Source organism: Dama dama, chromosome 4 (assembly GCF_033118175.1).
Source record: "Dama dama isolate Ldn47 chromosome 4, ASM3311817v1, whole genome shotgun sequence".
Classification (NCBI taxonomy): Eukaryota; Metazoa; Chordata; class Mammalia; order Artiodactyla; family Cervidae; genus Dama; species Dama dama.
The window spans coordinates 21505885-21526190 of NC_083684.1; the positions used below are offsets into that span (position 1 = coordinate 21505885).

At 37.6% G+C, this 20306-nt stretch overlaps 1 protein-coding gene and 2 pseudogenes across 1 annotated transcript in view; 2 read left to right on the forward strand and 1 right to left on the reverse strand.

Annotated features, from left to right (window-relative positions):
* Nucleotides 1–3311: 3311 nt before the first annotated feature.
* Nucleotides 3312–20306, reverse strand: part of NETO2 (neuropilin and tolloid like 2) — a 74091-nt gene continuing 57096 nt past the window's right edge. The window contains exons 8-9 of the mRNA XM_061134390.1: nt 6431–6544; nt 3312–5142 (exon numbers count right to left, since the gene is read on the reverse strand). Coding sequence (XP_060990373.1) covers nt 4562–5142; nt 6431–6544 — 695 coding nt within the window. The 3' untranslated portion in view covers nt 3312–4561. The remainder of the gene's footprint in view (nt 5143–6430; nt 6545–20306) is intronic.
* Nucleotides 12197–13325, forward strand: LOC133050193 (eukaryotic initiation factor 4A-II-like; annotated as a pseudogene).
* Nucleotides 16229–17199, forward strand: LOC133052302 (PDZ and LIM domain protein 1-like; annotated as a pseudogene).

A 20306-nucleotide genomic window follows, 5' to 3' on the forward strand; every position in this document is an offset into this window, starting at 1 on the left:
GTGACTGGAGGCAGCAGCCTGGATCCTACAGGCAAGCTAAGACTAAATTAGTCTTTTTCAGTTCTTCACTTGAAGATTCATTTGAAAACATAATGATTTTATTTTTTATCATAAATATGATTAGCTTGGACGTGACTGGATAGGAAATGCCAACTTTTCCTGGGAAGGAAATTAGCATTCTTTGCCACTTTTATAGATTTTGGAAATTGAGGCAAGTAAGGAATCAAAGTACAAGTTTTATTTCCAGTTTAAGGACCAAATTCTTTACTGTGAAGTATCAAATCTAGTAATAAGTTAATACTATATTAATCCATATAAGAAGTCTTATATGGTCTGGAAGTTCACCTCTCAGAGAAAAATCATTGCCTCAGAAGAATATACTCAAGACAGCATATACGAAACATGCACCCCAGTCATTAGTTTCTTGGGCTTTTGTAGTCATTAAGTCAATCACAGAAATACAAGGAAAAGTTGCTTTAAAAAAAGCAAATTCAGAATTATGAGTTTGTTATTAGTAGAGGTATAGAAAACATGGACAACCGACTTTGCAGAAAGCTAAAAAAAGATATCCAAGGTCAACCTGTCATATCATTTAGCTCACAACTCAAAAAATCATTCTCCAAACTCAACAAATAGCACACACGTGTTTTAATTTCTGGATTATACACTGTTTCCTTTAGATTCAGAAAAGATCACAAAAGCAAACCAGTGAAAGCTCTTTCTGTCTAGTGTCAAGGCCATAAAATGTTAACAAACATTGTTTATTAAGAATTAAGCGTAATTGTCTTCCAGAATTTGCAGGTGCCAAGAAATCATGGCAACAAAATTGTAGAATAACAAAGTATTACAGAAAAAAAAAAAGTAAAATATAATGCTTTGAAAAAAATGTAGAATAAATTACATTTTAAACCAGAATAACTGACAAGCTTACAAGAAACATCTGGGTTGCTGTTTGGAGCGGCTTTTAAAACATAGAGCAAGCAAAAGTAGGGAGACAGCAGAGAGCAGGGAATGGTGCTGACTGAGCTCTGAGATGTGGGGAACTACCTTCTTTTCTCTGGGCTTCAGTATTCTCATCAATAAAACTGGAGCAGATTATCTTTCTTGAATCTTAAAAAAACCCCAAATTTCAAGGTTCCTTCTGTTCATGAACATCATTTTGTAAGACACCATTTTGTAAGAAAGCATACTCTCCTGGGACTGAGAACTGTTCCTATGATCACAACTAGGCTTTTCCTATCCTGTTCATCAGTTGACACGCTCCTGAAGCAAGGAAGCATTCTCACCAGACAACAGCACCATTATGAAAATGTTCAGGCATTCAGGAGGTTGTTTTAACGCCTAATAATCAAATGAAATGTAACAAACACACTGACACAAGCTGTTAACAAGTCCAAGTCAAAGGAGTGTTTCTGATCTCTTTTGTGACTGCAACATGGAAAAGTCCTTTGCTTTCTGTCAAACACTTCCCCTCACAAGAGGTACATGACACTGTATTCCTACATGCTTCAGATGCTGGGATTAGCAGGGTTCCTGCAATTGGAGGGCACCTGGGGCTTGACACCCTGTGGTAAATCTGGGATCAACAGCCTAACAGATGACACTTCTGTGCGGGTGAAACTACTGCTGCTCCTGAGCGGCACACACTCCTCCAGATTCACGTTTTCTGTTCGGTGTTTAACACTGGGCGCCCTATTGTCTCTGAAGGGTGTAATAACTTGCACAAGATGGCTAAATTTTTTCTTAAATTGCTAAAATTTATGGCTTTCACATTAGCAAACAATCTGCAAAGTTTTTCCATTGATGTCAAAGATGAAAGATTATATACACAGCAATTAGCATTATTCTGGTAATAATGCCTAAAATTTATTAGTTCCATTATCTTCTCTTCATATTGTATACTGCCAAATGTTTGACTAAGAAATAAATGCAATCTAATGCCACCCACGGCTCAGTGACTAATATATGGCAATCTCAGGCTGGCGTAGTTACTGATCCTCTGGTTCTTTACTTCTATCCCTGCAGGTAAACTGATGAGAAACCAGTGTCTCTAGGCCACACTGAGATGTGCCTTCACTGGGTTAGTATTTACCATTAAGGCCTCTCTGTGTATTTTTCATTTTCTTTAAATTACAAGGAAATGTCATCCAATATTAAGACCCTCCTGTCTTTAGTTTAAGAGAAAACTAGCCTCTTGCAGGTAAGTTTGAGTTTTCTACTATGAAAAACAAAAAGATTTCAACTGTTTTAGAAGCAGGAAAATTTAGAAACAATCTTTTTGTCCAAGCTTTACTTGCTTAGTGGCCTGAAACCATGTATTTTTGTGCTGTTTTAAAGTTAAATGTCTTCCTTAACGGCTTTGTTATTTTGTAGGCCTCTTCATGCCCTTTTGAGAGAGAGTAGGACACAAATTTCAAAAATAAAAATAGTTACAAGTGCTACTTAAGCATACTGTATGATTTACTACTATAGATGTTAAAGATGCATTTGTTTTCTTAATGAATAGAATTTTACATAGGAAATATGATAATCTCCCTTTCACTAAGAAAGAGATCACAGTTATTATTATATTAAGAATTTACTAAATGTTGTCTGGCATGTTATCTACTAAAATGCCTATTCAACATAACTACTGAAAGAATTTAGCTATCTAATCTGGCTCTAGTTCATTAGTTCACTGAATACTACATTCATTAAGTCTTTTTACCTTCCCAAGTTGTATTTTTAAAATTGGAAATTATACTGACTTTTAAAAAACCTTAAGACAATACTATGTGTAAGTTTTTTCCTATCTTCTGGACAGTATGTACTTCTTAAAAAATGTGATATAATAAGCATTTTGAAGGAGTATTTTATAATATATATATATATGTCATATTTAAGGTCACAGTTTTCATTAATCTGAGAAAATGTAAAGATGTGATTTTTTAAAAAGTCAATGAACTCCAGTGAAACTTTAATTTCTCATTTCATGGAAAATTTAACTACAAAAAATATCAAACATGAGAATTTATCTTTTAAATGTCATGCCTGTACTAGTCATAATTCAATAAGTGGGTTCCTTTCCACATATATTTTAAGATCTTAAATCTCAGTGCCATAAATAATATGATTGAAGAATCATGTAACAATGTATATTTTAATTATCAGATTTGTGTAGTGATTGAGATCAAGATACCAGTGAAAAATTTATCATAAACTAAATGCAATAACAAGAGGAAACAAAAGCTTATGTACACAGTTCCAAGATTTTTACAATAAATTATAGTGTACAGTTCCATCACAGCATATTTGTATACAAAGCCGCTACTGTGAACACTGAAAAGAAATCTGTCGTGGAGGTTTTTAACCTTGATTTAATAAAGTTTGTACAGTATCAAATAATATCAAAAGTCTAAAAAAACACAATGATTTTTTTATATCATGTTTATAAATTATTGTTTATATACCATAAGAAAAATAAGGTCAAAGTGCAGTTTAAAAAAAAGTGAAAATTGTTATTCTTCGTAAGAACTAGAAAAATGTATTGTCCCAAGTAAGAAGCAATCTAAAGGCTTATACAGTTTCTTAGGCATTTTCCTTTAACTCTCATACAACCTTGGTTACCATATGCTATAGGACAAACCAATACAAAGGTAGTGAAATAGCCTTTTTATAAAATAGGAAACACAAATCTAGTAATGAGTAACACTGGAAATAAATATGATAGGCCGCCCCCAAAATGAATTAAATGACTCACAGGAAAAAATGGGCTATCACTGAATGTGATAAAACCTGGGAAATTTCAAAAAATTTTAATTAAGTTTTTAGTCGTAACTGGCAATGGTGCATATGTCCCAGGATTATGAAACTTTCTAATATAATATAACCAAAACAAAACATGACTTAAAAGTGCTAAACCATGTCACAGAAAATAAAGGTTAAGGATCCAGTAATTAAAAGGCAGCAGTATGGAAATTACTCAAGAAACAGATGGATGAAACATAGTTCTGTGTCTTAACTGGCACTTACCACAGTAACTAGTTATATTTTGACAAATTCTAGAACAAATGCCTATACTGAAATACATGTGAAACATTAACCATTTATATAAGAAACTGAAATGGCAACATTACTGGCTTCTAAAACAAATTAAATTTAGAGAAAAGAAAAAGTAAAAAGAATGTGAAGAAAAATCTTATGTTTAAACTTATTGTGGGATCAAAATTTTGACAGAGCTGTATCAATCAAGAACAGTCTTCCTGCTGCTAACACCAGCAGGCAGCTGAGCCCGGCGCAACACCACCGCTCCCCTCTCCAGATGCTATGTAACCGGCGCTTTGTTTGTAGGACACTGAGTAATAGACGCTTGTTTTTTGTTTTTTACTGCATGGACTAAGTTCCTTGATTGGGTTAACATATAGACTGCCTGAGATAATAAAAACTTCACCATTACGTTAAGGGGAGATGAAGGTCTTTCTAGTTCTGACAGGAGAAAAGGGTTGGCTGTTGAAAACAATATGGATGCTCTGTAGGCCGCATACGTACATACTTAATAATTAATGTCACCTTCAGCAGAAGATTAAAAATCGATGGATATGGATGCTTGTGCAGAATCTTCTCGCCCCCTGACATAAATTTCACAGGGAATCTCCTCCATTACTCGGTCTTCTAGGGCCTGTTCAGGGCACTCATGTGCCTGCTTGAAAGTGTAGCTACTCTTTTTGAAGGTGCTATTAAATGTTTTCATTGGCTGTGGTTGTGCAAAATCATTTCGGAAAGGAAGTTCCACGGAACTGAGGTTGGTCCTGCTTTGTTTGACGCTGGGTGCCTGCGACCCACAGTGGTGGTCGTGGATGCAGCGCGACGCAGTCGAGGAGCGCCGCGTCTTCTGGTAGCTGTCCAGTTCCTCTGACAGGTCGGCCAGGTCGGTGGACATCTCTTTGTCCCTCAGGGAAAACAGTTCATAATGAGGAGGATCAAATACTTCTTGAAACCCAGTTTTATTAAAGGCAGTTTTGCAAGCCATGACCTTTTTTCGAGGCTGTTTCACTTGTACTAAAATAGAAATAATGAGAAGGACCAAGACAATCCCTGACGTAATGCCAATAATTGTTCCGTGAGTTTTAGTGATTTGTTCAAACACTCCTGCTTTTTTCTTTTCTGCAGAAAGAGGAAGAAAAACAATAAGACTTTTAAAATTCATTCATGATCCCTGTCACAAATTGGTAAACTATTTTTAGGTAGAGCAGAACACCTGGGTCAAATACAACACAGAAAATGTAATTTAAAATTATTAGGTTTTTAAACAAAATAAAACTAGCATGACTTCTGGTTAAACTAACCAATCATAAGGCAGCTAGACAGACTACAGGAAAAGGAAAAGGACTTGGTTCTTTACTCAGAAGGTCTGTGAGTACATGGGCTTCCTGGTGGCTCAGTGGTACACAATCCGCCTGCCCATGCAGGAGACACAGGTTTGATCTCTGGGTCGGGAAGATCCCCTGGAGAAGGAAGTGACAACCCACTCCAGTATTCTTGCCTGGAGAATCCCATGGACAGAGGAGCCTCGTGGGCCAAAGTCCACAGGGTCGCGAGGAACCAGACATGACTAAACAACAGCAATAACACGTGAGCACATGCAGTCTGCAAATCAAAGTAATACATGAATACAGAAAATGTCCAAACAAAATACTCTCGTTCTATCAAGTTTAGCTTTCTGCTCTATGGTAGATTTGAGTTAACCCATAGTATTCCTACTGATGGCCGTAAGCAAGGAGAAGAAAAATGATTTCACTGACCCACTCAGATATGTTGACAACCATGGTCCACTGATTTTTCAATGGTTACCTGAAAATACTTCCTCTCAAGTACTTACGACAGCAATATCATACATTAACTTTCCATAGTTAAGATATTTATTGAACTCTTGGGAGGATAAAAGGGAGATAAACTGTAGTACTGAAACAGTGATTTGATAACCAGCATTACCACAAGGCATATTTCTCTTTCAGGGAGTATATATAGCATAGGAAATTCATGGAATAAAAAACACAGTCCTTATAAGGAGTCTGTTTAACACTGTAAGACTGAATCCATCAGTTGATTTTTACTAAATAGTATTTCCATTTAATTTTAAAAATAAGAATACTTTAGGTTATAATCTACATTATTATGACAATAAGGTATCTTTACGATATAAACGACCATGACAAACTTATAGACAACTTTAAGGTAAAAAATATAGCCTATAAAAATTGCTTTTGTTGAGAATAATATTCAGTTTTACCACATCCCAAAGGTCTGTGATTCATTAAGGAGAACATTTATTTTACATGTCTTCATTCTGCCAAAGCAGTTATGCCAAGTACAGTTGTAGAAAAAGAGATTTTCTTCTTAGTGAAAGGCAATGGCCACACCTCCAAGGGCTGGCCTTCACCAGCAGACTCACCTTTACAATGATTTTCATCCCAGGGGTATGCACAGTTCTGAATCCCATTACAGACTAAAGAATTATTGATGCACATGTTGCTATGGCAAAAGAAAGTGCTGCCTGTACAGGGAGCTGTAGGAAAAAGAAAACTTTGTTGCTAAGAGAAAGCGAACAGATTATAACATCCTGATTTATTTCACATTTCTGTTACAAAGTCAATATCCTATCTCAAAGGCTTTTCTGTGAATATACTCTGTACGGCACAAACAATAAGACAAAGGCCTATATTCTCTGATGCTGACTCATGTAAACTTTTACCAAGGTTGGGCACCAAAAGATTGCTTTTAGTGTAATAACAATATGAATACATGGCCATCCCTCGGTATCTGTGGGGCACTGGTTCCAGGACCTGTGGCCAACACCAAAATGTGCAGATGCTCAAGTCCCACGGGCGGCCCCTCTGAACCAATCATGGAACGTGTTACCGCAGTGTTTCCTACTGAAAAAGTCATGTGTTAAGTGGACCTGCACAGTTCAAACTCCTGTTTCTCAGGGGTCAGCCATATTTGATACAGGTCTTATGAAACTAGTACACAGAACATTTTTTTTCAAAATGTAAAAGAAAATATTAGTGGAGACATGGAGACACTGAGTGCTTTGCTGGTAGGAATGTAAAATGGTGCAGCTGCTGTGGTAACTAGTATGGCAAATGGTAAATAGTTCTCAAAAGTTTATATAGATTACCATAAGCTCCAGCAATTCCACTTCTAGGTATATATTCTTAAGAACTGAAGGCAGAGACTCAAATAGATATTTGCTGTTCACTGCAGCAATATAACGCATAGGAGCCAAAAGGTGAAAGCAACCCAAATGTCTGTTGAAGGAAGAATGGATGACCACAGACAAAATAAAAAAGCACTCTTTGGAATTTTAAAAAAGTCTTTAAGCAGTAGACACATAGAATATATGCCACTGAATTTCACATTTGGTATAATTCTTTAAAACTCCTTAATGGTCTCAAAGCTTATCACAAGGAAAATGAGTATTAGATATAGAAATAAGCTGTTAGATGGACAGAAAAGCCAATGAAGATGTATGGTGGTATTTTATTCAAGTACAAAATTAGCAGGTGTACCCACTTCTGTTGTATCATATATGTCATAAAACTGTATCACATATAACATTTATTATATGTCTCTAGGACATATAACAGATGCCCTAGAGAGTATATAGTATTTTTAAATTCTTCATTTCTAAAAACTGGAGTTTTCTGTTGTTTAATTATCATACCACAATTCTATTATATATTAGATCATATTACATGTTGAGCTCTTATTTTACCTATTTCATCCAGTTTACAATTGGGGATACAAGGAAGCTGTTTTCAAGACAAGGGGAGTGAAGTTATAAACAGCATTGTACCTGATTTTCTCAGTCAAACTATTATTAGTTCTTATAGTTTATCAACAGGACACTATGTGACAGGACCTTGATGGCTCTTCTCAGCTTCAAAAGTGGCAGAAAGCCAGGTTTTCTGCTCAGTGTTTCTCACTGATTGAACAGTGAGTGGAAAGTACGCCTTTTTTTTTTTTAATCAGAGAGTTCTTTGTAATTGCTCTCCATACTATTTAAAGCAATTAGAAAGCAGAGCAAGCAATGATACTGTCAGCTTTCATTTTGTAGGAATGCAAGTTATATTTAAAATCACAAATGTATTAAGCTTTATGGATTTTCAGTGGACAAGCATAACTTCATAATAAGAATGAAAGTATCAGTTATTGACACGGGTTGCTAATGACATGCTTCAATTCTAAACTATATAAAATGGCTGAATTACATAAACAAAGGACAAAGATAACAGCAAAAACGCTGCCAGTTATGAACCGCTCTCTGCTTACAGCCTGAGGACCTTCTCCTTTCCCCTCTACTGACTACTGGGTCAAGGTGCAGCAGAGGGGAGGGGTTACCACTTTAGCTTCCCTCTACTTCTGATGAGATGTGGCAATGCTGCTGAGAGATAGTTCTGTCCTTCAACTAAGCCTGCAGGGGCCCTGTAGGGCAATATGTCACTGAAAATCACATTATGGATTTATTCTAACAAAAATATCTTCTGCTGCTTTCACAGTTTTAGTCCTGGAAATTATGTTACTAAAACCATTCCCTTCCTTAAAGAGTAAGGTATATATATTAGTACTCAGTGCTTGGGAAGAAGTCAAACATATCCTGGTTGCTATTCTGTATTATGCACTTTGGCCAAGTACTATTTTAGTCACATTTGCAGTCTATAATCAATGAGTAGATAGGAAGTGAACCTCTTATGCAGAATTAATGCATTTATATAAATCTCCTGTGAAATATTTTCATGGATGGATTCATAGTAATTATAAATCATTAACAGTTTAGAGGAAATACAAGGAAATCAAACCTCAAGGAAATCAAACCAGTCAATTCTAAGAGAAATCAATCCTGAATATTCATTGAAAGGACTGATGCTGAAGCTCTAATACTTTGGCCATCTGATGCAAAGAGCTGATACATTGGAAAAGATCCTTGATGCTGGGAAAGATAGAGGGCAGGAGGAAAATGGGGCAACAGAGGATGAGATGGTTGGATGGCATCACTGACTCAATGGACATGAGTTTGAGCAAACTCCAGGAGATGGTGAAGGACAGGGAAACCTGGCGTGCTGCAGTCCATGGGGTGGCAAAAGGTCAGATACAACTTAGTGACTAAACAACAGTTTGGAGAAGAACAAATGAGAGTTAACAATGTGAATTAATGACAAGCATGTGAAAAGTATACTGAAGCTCTCAAATGTGCTTATCAAGTAGACATTTTTAAGTTGAAACTTTTGTTTTATAAAAGTTCACAAAATTCTTTATTTTGATCACACACATTTTTTTGGAGGGGTACTTTTTGTTCTCGGGTAATAAAGCTACATTTGGGATATGGAGTCAAGCCTATCATAGCCTTCAATTAGTCTGAACTTTAATGATTAGTATAAAGATATCACTTGAAGGAGGTTTGTCACCTGTTTACTTATTAGATCTGTATTAAAGAGAAATCATTAGTTTTACAGAGAAAATAACTAAAACACATTATAGAAGAACTTTACATATAAGATTTAGACAACTGCTACCCAAAATAAATAGAATGTGAGTCAAGAATGAGAACTAGTAGCCATATTAGTCTTTAAAAAGAGACAGGTGGAATTGATTCTACTGACTGTTAAAGACTTAATTTAGTCTTTAAATCATATCTGACTCTACTGTGATCCCATGGACTATAGCCAGCCAGGCTCCTCTGTCCTGGTGATTTCCTAGGCAAGAACACTGGAGTGGGTTGCCATTTCCTTCTCCAGGGAAATCTTCCTGACCCAGGGATGGAACCTGTGGATCCTGCATTAGCAGGTGTATTCTTTACCTCTGAGCCATCAGGGAAGCCACTGATAGTTTATTTAACCTAATGTATTTCTGCAGAAAGTTAATACAGCAGGATCACGGCTGCTACCTTCAGAAGGGTCTGTGTGCAGGGTGGCCCTTAGCTGGCATCTGGAAACTTGGCTTTCCTCCATTCCCTGACTGACAAGGGTAGTTCATGGTGCATAGAGTTTGTGTTAATATCATTTATGCCAAATATTAACTGGTTTCCTTCTGTGAGTCGAGAATTTTGGTATATTCAAGGGCAGAGTGCGCCTATGTGAACAGTCCCCAGTAAAAACCTTGGGTGCTGAATCTCTAAAGTCAGCTTTTCTGGGCAGAAACATTGAACAGGTGACTATATTTTTTGGTTGCTGGAAAAACGAACATGTTCAGGGTGCCCCTCCTGGGAGGGGTGAGCATAAGCCCTGTGCAAAGATTTCTCCAAACTCAAAGACAGTCTTTTCCCTTTCACTGTAATAATCTTAGCTATTAAAATGAATATATGCTGGTCATAGAAATCACCTAACATATGGGTGGTGCTGTGGAAACCTGAAACAATATCCAAAATGCTATCATTTTAACATGTAATCAATCAATATAAAACACTAAGAACTATTTTACATTCTTTATTTTACCAAGTCTTTGAAACCTGGTATATGTTTCTGTGATTGCCGCACCTTTCGGCGTGGACTGGCTGCAGGACACGTGTTCACCGGCACACGTGGCTGCTGGCCCCTGTGCTGGACGGCATGGGCGCAGATGTGGGGAGCAAGGTGCTGAGGGGAGAGTGAGAAGGCTGAACGCTTTTCCTGCCAACTACATCCTTGTATCAAGTGCTGACTGCTAGTTACTTGAAACAATGAAACAACCTTTGTTGCCTTGTTTTTTATTTTTCAAGCTTGAGAAGTTTTCAGAATAAAACAATTTTTAGAAACAAACTGAGGTTCTATCTCTAGGTCAAAAAGAAGCAACAGTGCACTCTGCTTGTGGCAAACACCACCCCGCTGAACTCTTGTCTTCCCCACTGCTTGAAGAATTCACCACGCTCAAAATAACTCAACATTTCTTCCTTTTATCTGTTCAATTCTCATTTTCCAAGTCGGTGAGGCCCCATATTTTAAGTACTTCTGAGTCAGTCACTCTCTTGTCACTCTGCACCCTTGTGGAGTGTGTCTCCGCAACTCTTCTTTCAACTCATTGTTATGTCTTTGATTCAGATCTTCCTCGTTTCCCACCTCAACTATGGAAGTAACCTCCTAAATAGCCTCCATGCCCCAATAAAAGCATAGCTCTTTTTTTAGAATAACATCCTTCAAAACTCCCCAATGCCTATAACATGAAGTCTAACTTCAGCCTTTAGTTTAAAGGTCTTCGAGCTCTAGCTTTAATCTGTGGTTCCTGGTTCATTTCTCTCTGCTCTCTCCCACTACTTCCTGTGGCCCAAATTAGCTCTGGTTCTGCACCTTTTCCATCACAGCAACTCTGTTTGAAGATAACCACCTCACTTAACACTTCTACCTTGTAAAAATCAACCTACCCTCAAGGATAAACTCAAAGCACCTTTCTGCAAGGACTACTTGCTCCATAAACAATATTGCCTACTAGAAGTAACTTGGACATTTAGTTAAGAAAGCACTTTGTTTTCTGTCTGAAATGGGTCTTTGTCGTAGTCAATTCTGTATTTACTTCATTTGCATATATGTCACTTCACTTAAGTGACTGTAAGATCCTTTAGGACAGGGATTGTATCATCCATTTTTGTTTCTTCATAGCAAACACTTCATATAGTAAAAGTTAAATAAATGAATGGAAGGAAGGTAAGAAGGCTGGTTGGCTAAATTAACTTCATAATCCAAATGACCATCTGGCAGTTCAAAAAGATCTTAGAAGAGCTCAGCAAAGCCTGTATATGGTCACATACAACATGATTTTAATACATAATCCAGGGAGTAATAATATAATACCTTGAAATTATAACTAAAGGGTAAAATTATCAATTCCCACATTTCTCAAGAAAAATACCTGATAATATCTTACTAGTGTACTGAAATATGTATTAATTTTGAAGTTGCAGAAATTATATAGGTTACCATTATACCATATTCATCAGTCAGGATACAAAATATCTTTGTCTCATAAGGACAACAGATAAGATATGCCACTTATTTTTAAAAATATATATAATGTGAACATATACATGTAATTATATCCAGGAAGTTTGGGTGAATTTTTATATGCCGACTTTCTTCATTCAGATGACGACTGTGAGGAAAGCAACCCGTTAAACAGGCTAATCAGTCCGGCCTAAATGTAGATTAAAGTTAAGGGCCATTCAAAACCAAGTCAGCTTTTCAGTCCGGCACTGAGCGGTTCTTCGGATCATGTCTGGTGGCTCCGCAGATTATAACAGCAGAGAACATGGCGGCCCAGAGGGAATGGACCCCAATGGTGTTATCGAGAGCAACTGGAATGAGATTGTTGGTAACTTTGATGATATGAACTTAAAGGAGTCTCTTCTTCGGGGCATCTATGCTTATGGTCTTAAGAAGCCATCAGCTGTTCAGCAGAGAGCTATTATTCCATGTATTAAAGATCCAAAAGGTAGTTGTGGCACTTGGAGATTACATGGGAGCAACTTGTCATGCCTGCATTGGTGGAACAAATGTTCGAAATGAAATGCAAAAGCTGCAGGCTGCAGCACCACATATTGTTGTTGGAACACCAGGGAGAGTGTTTGATATGTTAAACAGAAGATCTCTCTCTCCAAAATGGATCAAAATGTTCATTTTGGGTGAAGCAGATGAAATGCTGAGCTGAGGGTTTAAGGATCAAATCTACGAGATTTTCCAAAAATTAAATACTAGTATTCAGGTGGTGTTGCTTTCTGCCACAATGCCAACGGATGTGTTGGAAGTGACCAAAAAATTCCTGAGAGATCCAATTTGAATTTTGGTGAAAAAGGAAGAATTGACCCTTTAAGGAATCAAACAGTTTTATATTAATGTTGAAAGAGAGGAATGGAAGTTGGATACACTTTGTGACTTGTACGAGACACTGACAATTACACAGGCTGTTATTTTTCTCAATACAAGGCGCAAGGTCGACTGGCTCACAGAGAAAATGCATGCCAGGGACTTCACAGTTTATGCCCTGCATGGTGACATGGACCAGAAAGAAAGAGATGTTATCATGAGGGAATTTCGATCAGGGTCAAGCCGTGTTCTGATCACTACTGACTTGTTGGCTCATGGAATTGATGTGCAACAGGTGTCATTGGTTATAAACTATGATCTACCTACCAATCGTGAAAACTGTATTCACGGAATTGGCAGAGGGGGTCAATTTGGGAGGAAAGGTGTGGCTATAAACTTTGTTACTGAAGAAGACAAGAGGATTCTTCGTGACATTGATACTTTGTACAATACTACAGTGGAGGAAATGCCAATGAATGTGGCGGACCTTATTTAATTCCTGGGATGAGACAGTTTTGAATGCAGTGCTCGCTGTTGCTGAATAGGCAATCACAACATGCATTGTGCTTCTTTCTTTGGGAATATTTGAATCTTGTCTCAATGCTCATAACAGATCAGAAATACAGATTTTGATAGCAAAGCAACATTAGTCAGGAGCTCTTGAGGAAAGTCATTGGCTTTATCCTCTTTAGAGTTAGACTGTTGGGGTGGGTATAAAAGATGGGCTCTGTAAAATCTTTCTTTCTCAGAAATTTATTTCCTAGTTCTGTAGAAATGGTTGTATTAGATGTTCTCTATCATTTAATAATATACTTGTGGACTAAAAGATATAAGTGCTGTATGAAATCAGCCAATTATTTTAAGCTAGCATATCTGCCTTTATTGTGTTTGTCATTAGCCTGAATAGAAAGGCCTTTAAAATTGATTTTTTTTTAGCATTTGAATGCATTTTGTTTGGTATTATATTTATTCAATAAAGTATTTAATTAGTGCTAAAAAAAAAAAAACAAGTCAAAAACATGATGATGTGAAAGCAGTTTTTTGTCAAAGCTAATGCAATATGATCTACACTTATAATAAGCAAAGTCAACAAAATAATTATTAGGAACTACTGATAAGTCACTTATACTTTTATAGGAGATCCCAAAACAACAGAACCATTTTAAAGCCTTGTGAGGATTTGTTCATCAGAATTAACAAGAGTTTTCCTGGTGGCTCAGATGGTAAAGAGTCTACCTGCAGTCTAGGAGACCCGGGTTGGATTCCTGGGTCAGGAAGATCCCTTGGAGAAGGGAATGGCAACCCACTCCAGTATTCTTGCCTGGTGAATTCCATGGATAGAGAAGCCTTGTGGGTTACAGCCCATGGGGTCACAAAGAGATGGACATGACTGAGCAACTAATACACACACACACATCAAGTTTTCAAGGGAAGAACCTAAAATCTGTTCTCAAAGTTTCTCCACTTATAAGCTGGGTCAGTGTGTCTACACATGAACTACAACATCCTTTAATGTGAAAAAGTTCCCACATGCTCATAAAATAGTAAAGACACTTTTAAAGACTTTAGCAATCAGAAAAAAGACAAAATCTCCATTGTAATCAGAAGGAAGATGTCTAAAGAATATATTGTAATTACAAGGAAGATGTCTAAAGAATATACACAGAAGGAAATGCAAATGTGTCACTACAAAAATCAACTAAGCACAAGAGACTGTAACGATGGAAATGAGGGATAACAAAGCTGTAAGGCACATAGAAATCAACAGCAAGATTGTAGAAGTCTTTCCTTAGTAGCTACTTTAAATGGAAATGGATTAAACTTTCCATTCAAAAGGCATAAATTAGCAGAAAAGAAAAAAAAAAAAACAACCAAGATCCAACTATATGATGTTCTATAAGAGATTCACTTTAGATCCAGAGATTTAATTAGGTCAAAAGTAAAAGAACAGAGAAAGATATTCCATGCAAACAGATACCAAAGAGAACTGGGATGGTGATATAAATATAGTTGCATATCAGAGATATTGCTGGTTTGACCTCAGACTACCACAGTGAAGCAATTATTCCCATGAATTTTCTGGTTTCCCAGTGCATATAAAAGTTACATTTATATTTTATTGTAGACTATTAAGTGCACAAGTAGCATTATATCTAAAAAACCCAATGTACACTAATTTAAAAACATCTTACTGCTAAAAAATGCTAACCATCATCTAAGCAAGTCTTTAATAACAGTAACATCAACAATCACTGAGGACCATAAACACTAATACTGAAAATGTTTGAAGTACTGTGAGAATTATCAAAGTGTGACAGAGAGACATGAAGTGAGCAACTGTTAGAAAAACGATGCCAGTTGATTTTTCAGCACAGGGTTGCCACAGGGTTTGCCCAGTGGCTCAGCAGTAATGAATCTGCCTGCAATGCTGGAGACGTGGGAGACACAGGCTTGATTTCTGGTCAGGAAGATCCCCTGGACAAGTAAATGGCAACCCATTCCAGTATTCTTGCCAGGAAAACACCATGGACAGAAGAGCCTGGTGGGCTACAGTCCAGGTTGCAAGGAGTCAGACATGACTGAGTAACTGAACACACAGAGGGTTGCCACAAACCTTCAATTGGTAAAAGATGCAGTATCTGTTTTAAGATACGCCTGTATCAGACAAAAACTGACTTTAAGTCAAAACTGTCACAAATGACAAAGGAGGACACTGTGTCTTATAAAAGGGTCAATTCACCAAGAAGATATAATAATTATAAACGTATATGGACCAAAAATCAGAGCCCTAGAATATAAGAAGTAAACATTGTTAGAATTTAAGGGAGAATTAGACAGTTCTATGATAACAGTTGGAGACATCAATACTCTACTTTTAATAATGAATAAAACCATACAGAAGATCAATAAGGAGGGAATTCCCTGGTGATCTAGTAGTTAGGACTCTGCAATCTTCACTGCCAAGGGCTCAGGTTCAGCCTCTCGTTAGAGAACTAAGATCCCACAAACTGTGAGGGACACACCCTCAAAAGACCGATAAGGAAATAAAGGCCTTGAACAGTACTATAAACCAATTGAAACTAACAGACAAAAAAACCCCACCTGACAACAGAATATATTTTTCTGAAGTGCACATGGAACATTCTCCAGGACAGACCATATGTTAGGCCACACAAAGTCTTAATTTTAAAAGATTGATACCATACAAAGTATCTTTTTGAATCACAGTGAAATGAAACTAGAAATCAACAATAGAAGGAAAACTGGAAAATTTACAGATATGTGGAAATTACACTACACACTCTTAACCAACATTTCAAAGAAGATATCACAAGGGAAATTAGAAAATACCTTGAGACAAATGAAAATACAACATATGAAACTTATAGAAAGCAGTGATAAGAAGGAAATTTAAAGCTATAATGCTTACATTTAAAAAAGGAGACAATAAAGGAGAAAGACTTCAAATCACAGAGAACCAGAAAAAGAAGAGCACACAAGCGCTCCTCATTCCCCAGGTCGTTCCTGGGGTCAAGGCTGCAGAGCTAACATATGTGCTGGAGATGTAACCGCAGCCATTGATGGGGAAAATACCAGCAGTACATTGTAATTAGAAGCTCAGAGCAAAGTCAAGGGCTGCACAGACAACATGACTCTCATAGCAGCAAGAGAACAGAAATATGGTCTCCCCTGGTGACACAGGAAGGGAAACATCACCCATACAAGACGAATGCAGCCTCTGAACCCCAAGAGATCCTACACATAGGAAGCACCCCAAACCGGAGTTGTGCCCTTTACCACCTCACGTGCCTTCAGCTCTTCCCCAGGGTTGTCACAGACCAGTACAACAACCCCGTTAGCCTCCACTCCTCTGAAAATATCTAACACTTCAACAACACCTTGGAGTCAAAGAGGCAGCCAGCCGGCAGATGAACAGCAGAGCTTTAGGCCATTCTCAGCTTCCAAGCAGACTTGTCTTTGGCAAAGAATCTTAAGTTTACAAGATGCTTCTGGAGAAACAGGAGTTAAATGAGCCTCTGAGACAGCCCACTTCATTCCTGGTTTTGCAGGAAATCCTGGAGTCTGAGGAGAAAGAGGATCCCAACAAGCCCTCAGGACTCAGAAGTGTGAAGGCTCCAGTCGCCAAAGCGGTTACCTGGCCTAAATGCCCAGGAGCTGCTCGTGTTGACAGACGTGGGACCGGCACTGTCGGTGTGCTCGGAGCTGCGGGGCTGCCACTGCCACCCTGAGTTAGGGGGCACCACCCGTGCACCCCAATCTGAAACAGAAGGGTCATGTCCTTGTGCAGGATCAGATCTACTGTGGAACGCACACCCCGGAGCGAGTCACTCAGCCAGAGGGCTACGATGTGATCACAGTGTTCCCCAAATGAGCCAGCAGTTCTGTACCCAATGCTGTTTTGCACACAGCCTCTGCTGCATCTTGTCCTCTGAAAGCTGTGGCCTCTCTCTGCCAAATTCTCACTTATGTTGGCTTCATCACTGATTGTTAAAATTTCACGTCTCCCTCTGTGCTAACTGTCTCATGCTGGCTGTGTCTGACGCCTGCTTTTATAATTAAAGGAAGATAGTCTTGTTCAGTGTCCCCTTGCCAGCATCACTGTCTTCTCTTCCCCTCCATTCATCTCTGCTGCAAATGGACATCAGCCAAATTTGAACCAAATTTAATGTCTGACAATGATTTTGATTTTACTCAATAAATTAACAGACTCCAAAAACTCAAAAGTTCCATGTCTTTGTCGTAAGGATTAAAATATAAAGATTAGAGATAAATAAAATAGAGGGGGAAAAAAACTGGAGAAAATAAAAAACACCAATCCTGGTCCTTTGAAAAGATCAACAAACTAGGCAGACTTTTAGATACAATGACTAAGAAAAAGATTAAACACTCAAATTACTAAAATCAGAAATGCAAGTTGGGACATTAGTATAAATTTTACATATATAAAAAGGATTAGAGAAGAATACTAAGAACAATTTGTATACCAAAAAAAGGCTAACTTAGATGAAATAGACAAATTCTTAGAAACACACAATCTACCAAAACTGACAAAAAGGGGAAAAGACCTCAAGAAATTTCTAAATAGCAAGGAGACTGAATCAGTAATCAAACATGTTTCAACAAATAAAGCCCTAGACCAGATGGCTTCTTTATCAAACACGTAAGAAAAATTAACAGCAATCCTCAAACTCTTCCAAAAAGTTGAAGAGGAGGGATCAATTCTTACTCATTTATTGGTCAGCATTACTGATATTAAAGCCAGACAAAGAAACAACAAGAAAACAAAACTACAGACCAATATCCCAACATCCCTTATGAATATCAATGCAAAAATCCTCAACAAAGTACTAGCACTGAATTCAACAACATTTTAATGTGAGGATCAAGTGGGATATAAGGATAGTTTAACATATAAAAATCAATTAATGTAATACACCTCAATAACAGAATGAAGGTGAAAAAACTTACACCATCAATTCATGTGAATCAGAAAAAGCAGTTGACAAAATTCAACACCATTTCATGATAAAAATAAAAAACTCAATAAAGCAGGAATACAAGACCATTTTTTGAATATGATAAAGGCTATATATGAAAACCCCACAGTTAGCATCATACTCAATGATAAAGGTAGAAAGTTTTCCCCCTAAAATCAGGAATAAGACAAGAATGTCTTGTTTTCATTTCTGTTTAATGTAGTGTACTAGCCAGAGCAGTTAGGTAAGAAAAGGAAACAAAAGTACTCAAATTGGAAGGGAAAATATAAAGTTATCTCTGTTGGCAGATGACACGATCTTACAAACAGTAAACTTGAAAAGATCACAACACAGACATACATTCAGAGCAAATAAACTAATTCAGCAAAATTGTAGGATACGAAATCAGCAAAAATCAGTTATGTATCTATACACTAGTAATGAACAAATGATGATGCAATCCACATATTCATTGTGATTCCTATCAAAATTCCAAAAGCATTTTTTGCAGAATAGAAAAACTTATTTTAAGATTCATGGAATTTCAAGGGCCCCTAAATAGTTCAAACAAAGTTGAAAAAGAACAGAGTTGAAAGATTCTTCTGAAGTTCAAAACTTACTACAAAGCTACAGTAATCAAAGTAACTGGCATTAGGATAGACAAATAAATCAATGGAATAAAGAGCCTCTCAAATAAACTGTCACATATATTAATATATGATCAACTGATTTTTGACAAGGGTTATAAGACGATTAAAAGGGGAAAGGACAGTCTTTTCAAGAAATGGTTCTGGAAAGCTGTATATTCACATGCAAAGGAATGAAGCTGAAAAAATTAATTTGAAATGAATCAAAGACCTAAATGTAAGAGTGAAAACTATAACAATGGTTCAAGTGCTCCCTCTGTCTCTTCCTTCGGTCTACAAGCCGTAAAACATCTGTAACTCAACTCTGCCCCTCAGACCAGGATGCTGGAGAACTGCGCATGTCTACACCTGAAGGTGGGTGGGATGGAACACCAACAGGGGCTGGAGTCCAGGGAATGGCAGGATCACTGCCGGCGCCACTTCGCTGCTATGGCTGCAGTGGTGTTGCCTGGAAACCGACAATCCTGGTTACAGCGGAGATACCCGCACTCCAGCTCCCCTTCTCCCCTCCCCCTGCTCCCAAAGTGCCAAAGCCTGCAACTCGGTAGATCCCAAATGTGGTGACGTGCCTGTAATCCTTGTGCCCCAAGTGTCAATGCCAGCAGCATCAGTGAGACACAATGGCAGCAAAGAAAGCGACAAAGAAGGTGCCAACTCTCAGATACAACCAGAGGCTGCTAGTAAGAGACCAAAATCTGTGCTATAGCGCCACCTACTGAGAGGCCTCTGATTTCCAACCTGTAGAATTCTTAGAATCGTAGAGTGGGCTGGGGGAAGCTTTACTAAAGAAAGATGTCTGGTACTTCAAATGTGCCAGAAGGGGAACAACTCATCAAGCACAATGAAGAACCATGGTAACATGGTATCACAAAGAGAAAATGAAAGTTCTCCAGAAACCAAACTTTGTCTCAGAACAGTGAGATGGATAGACCATTCAAATGAACTGTCAGAAACTCAACCAGATACAAGAAAACTCAGAAAGGCAGTTCAACGTGTTCAGGAATAAACTTAATGAACAGAAGTAATACTTTAAAAAAGTGATTGAAACTCTAGAAGAGAAATTCTGGAGCTGAAGAACTTAATAAATGAGATGAAGAAAGTACTGGAAAGACAGCAGGCCATATGGAAGCTTGAAGATAGAAATCTAGAAATGATATAGGTAGAAAAGGAGGGAATTAAGACCAAAAAGTGAGGAAATTCTATGAGAACTATCTAACTCTACTAGGAAGGGCAACATTAGGATGATGGTTATACCAGAAGGGGCACAGAGGGAGAAAAGAACAGAGAGTTTGTTTCAAGAAATAATAGCTGAGAACTTCCCCAAACTGGGGAAGGAACTGGATGTATAATTAAGA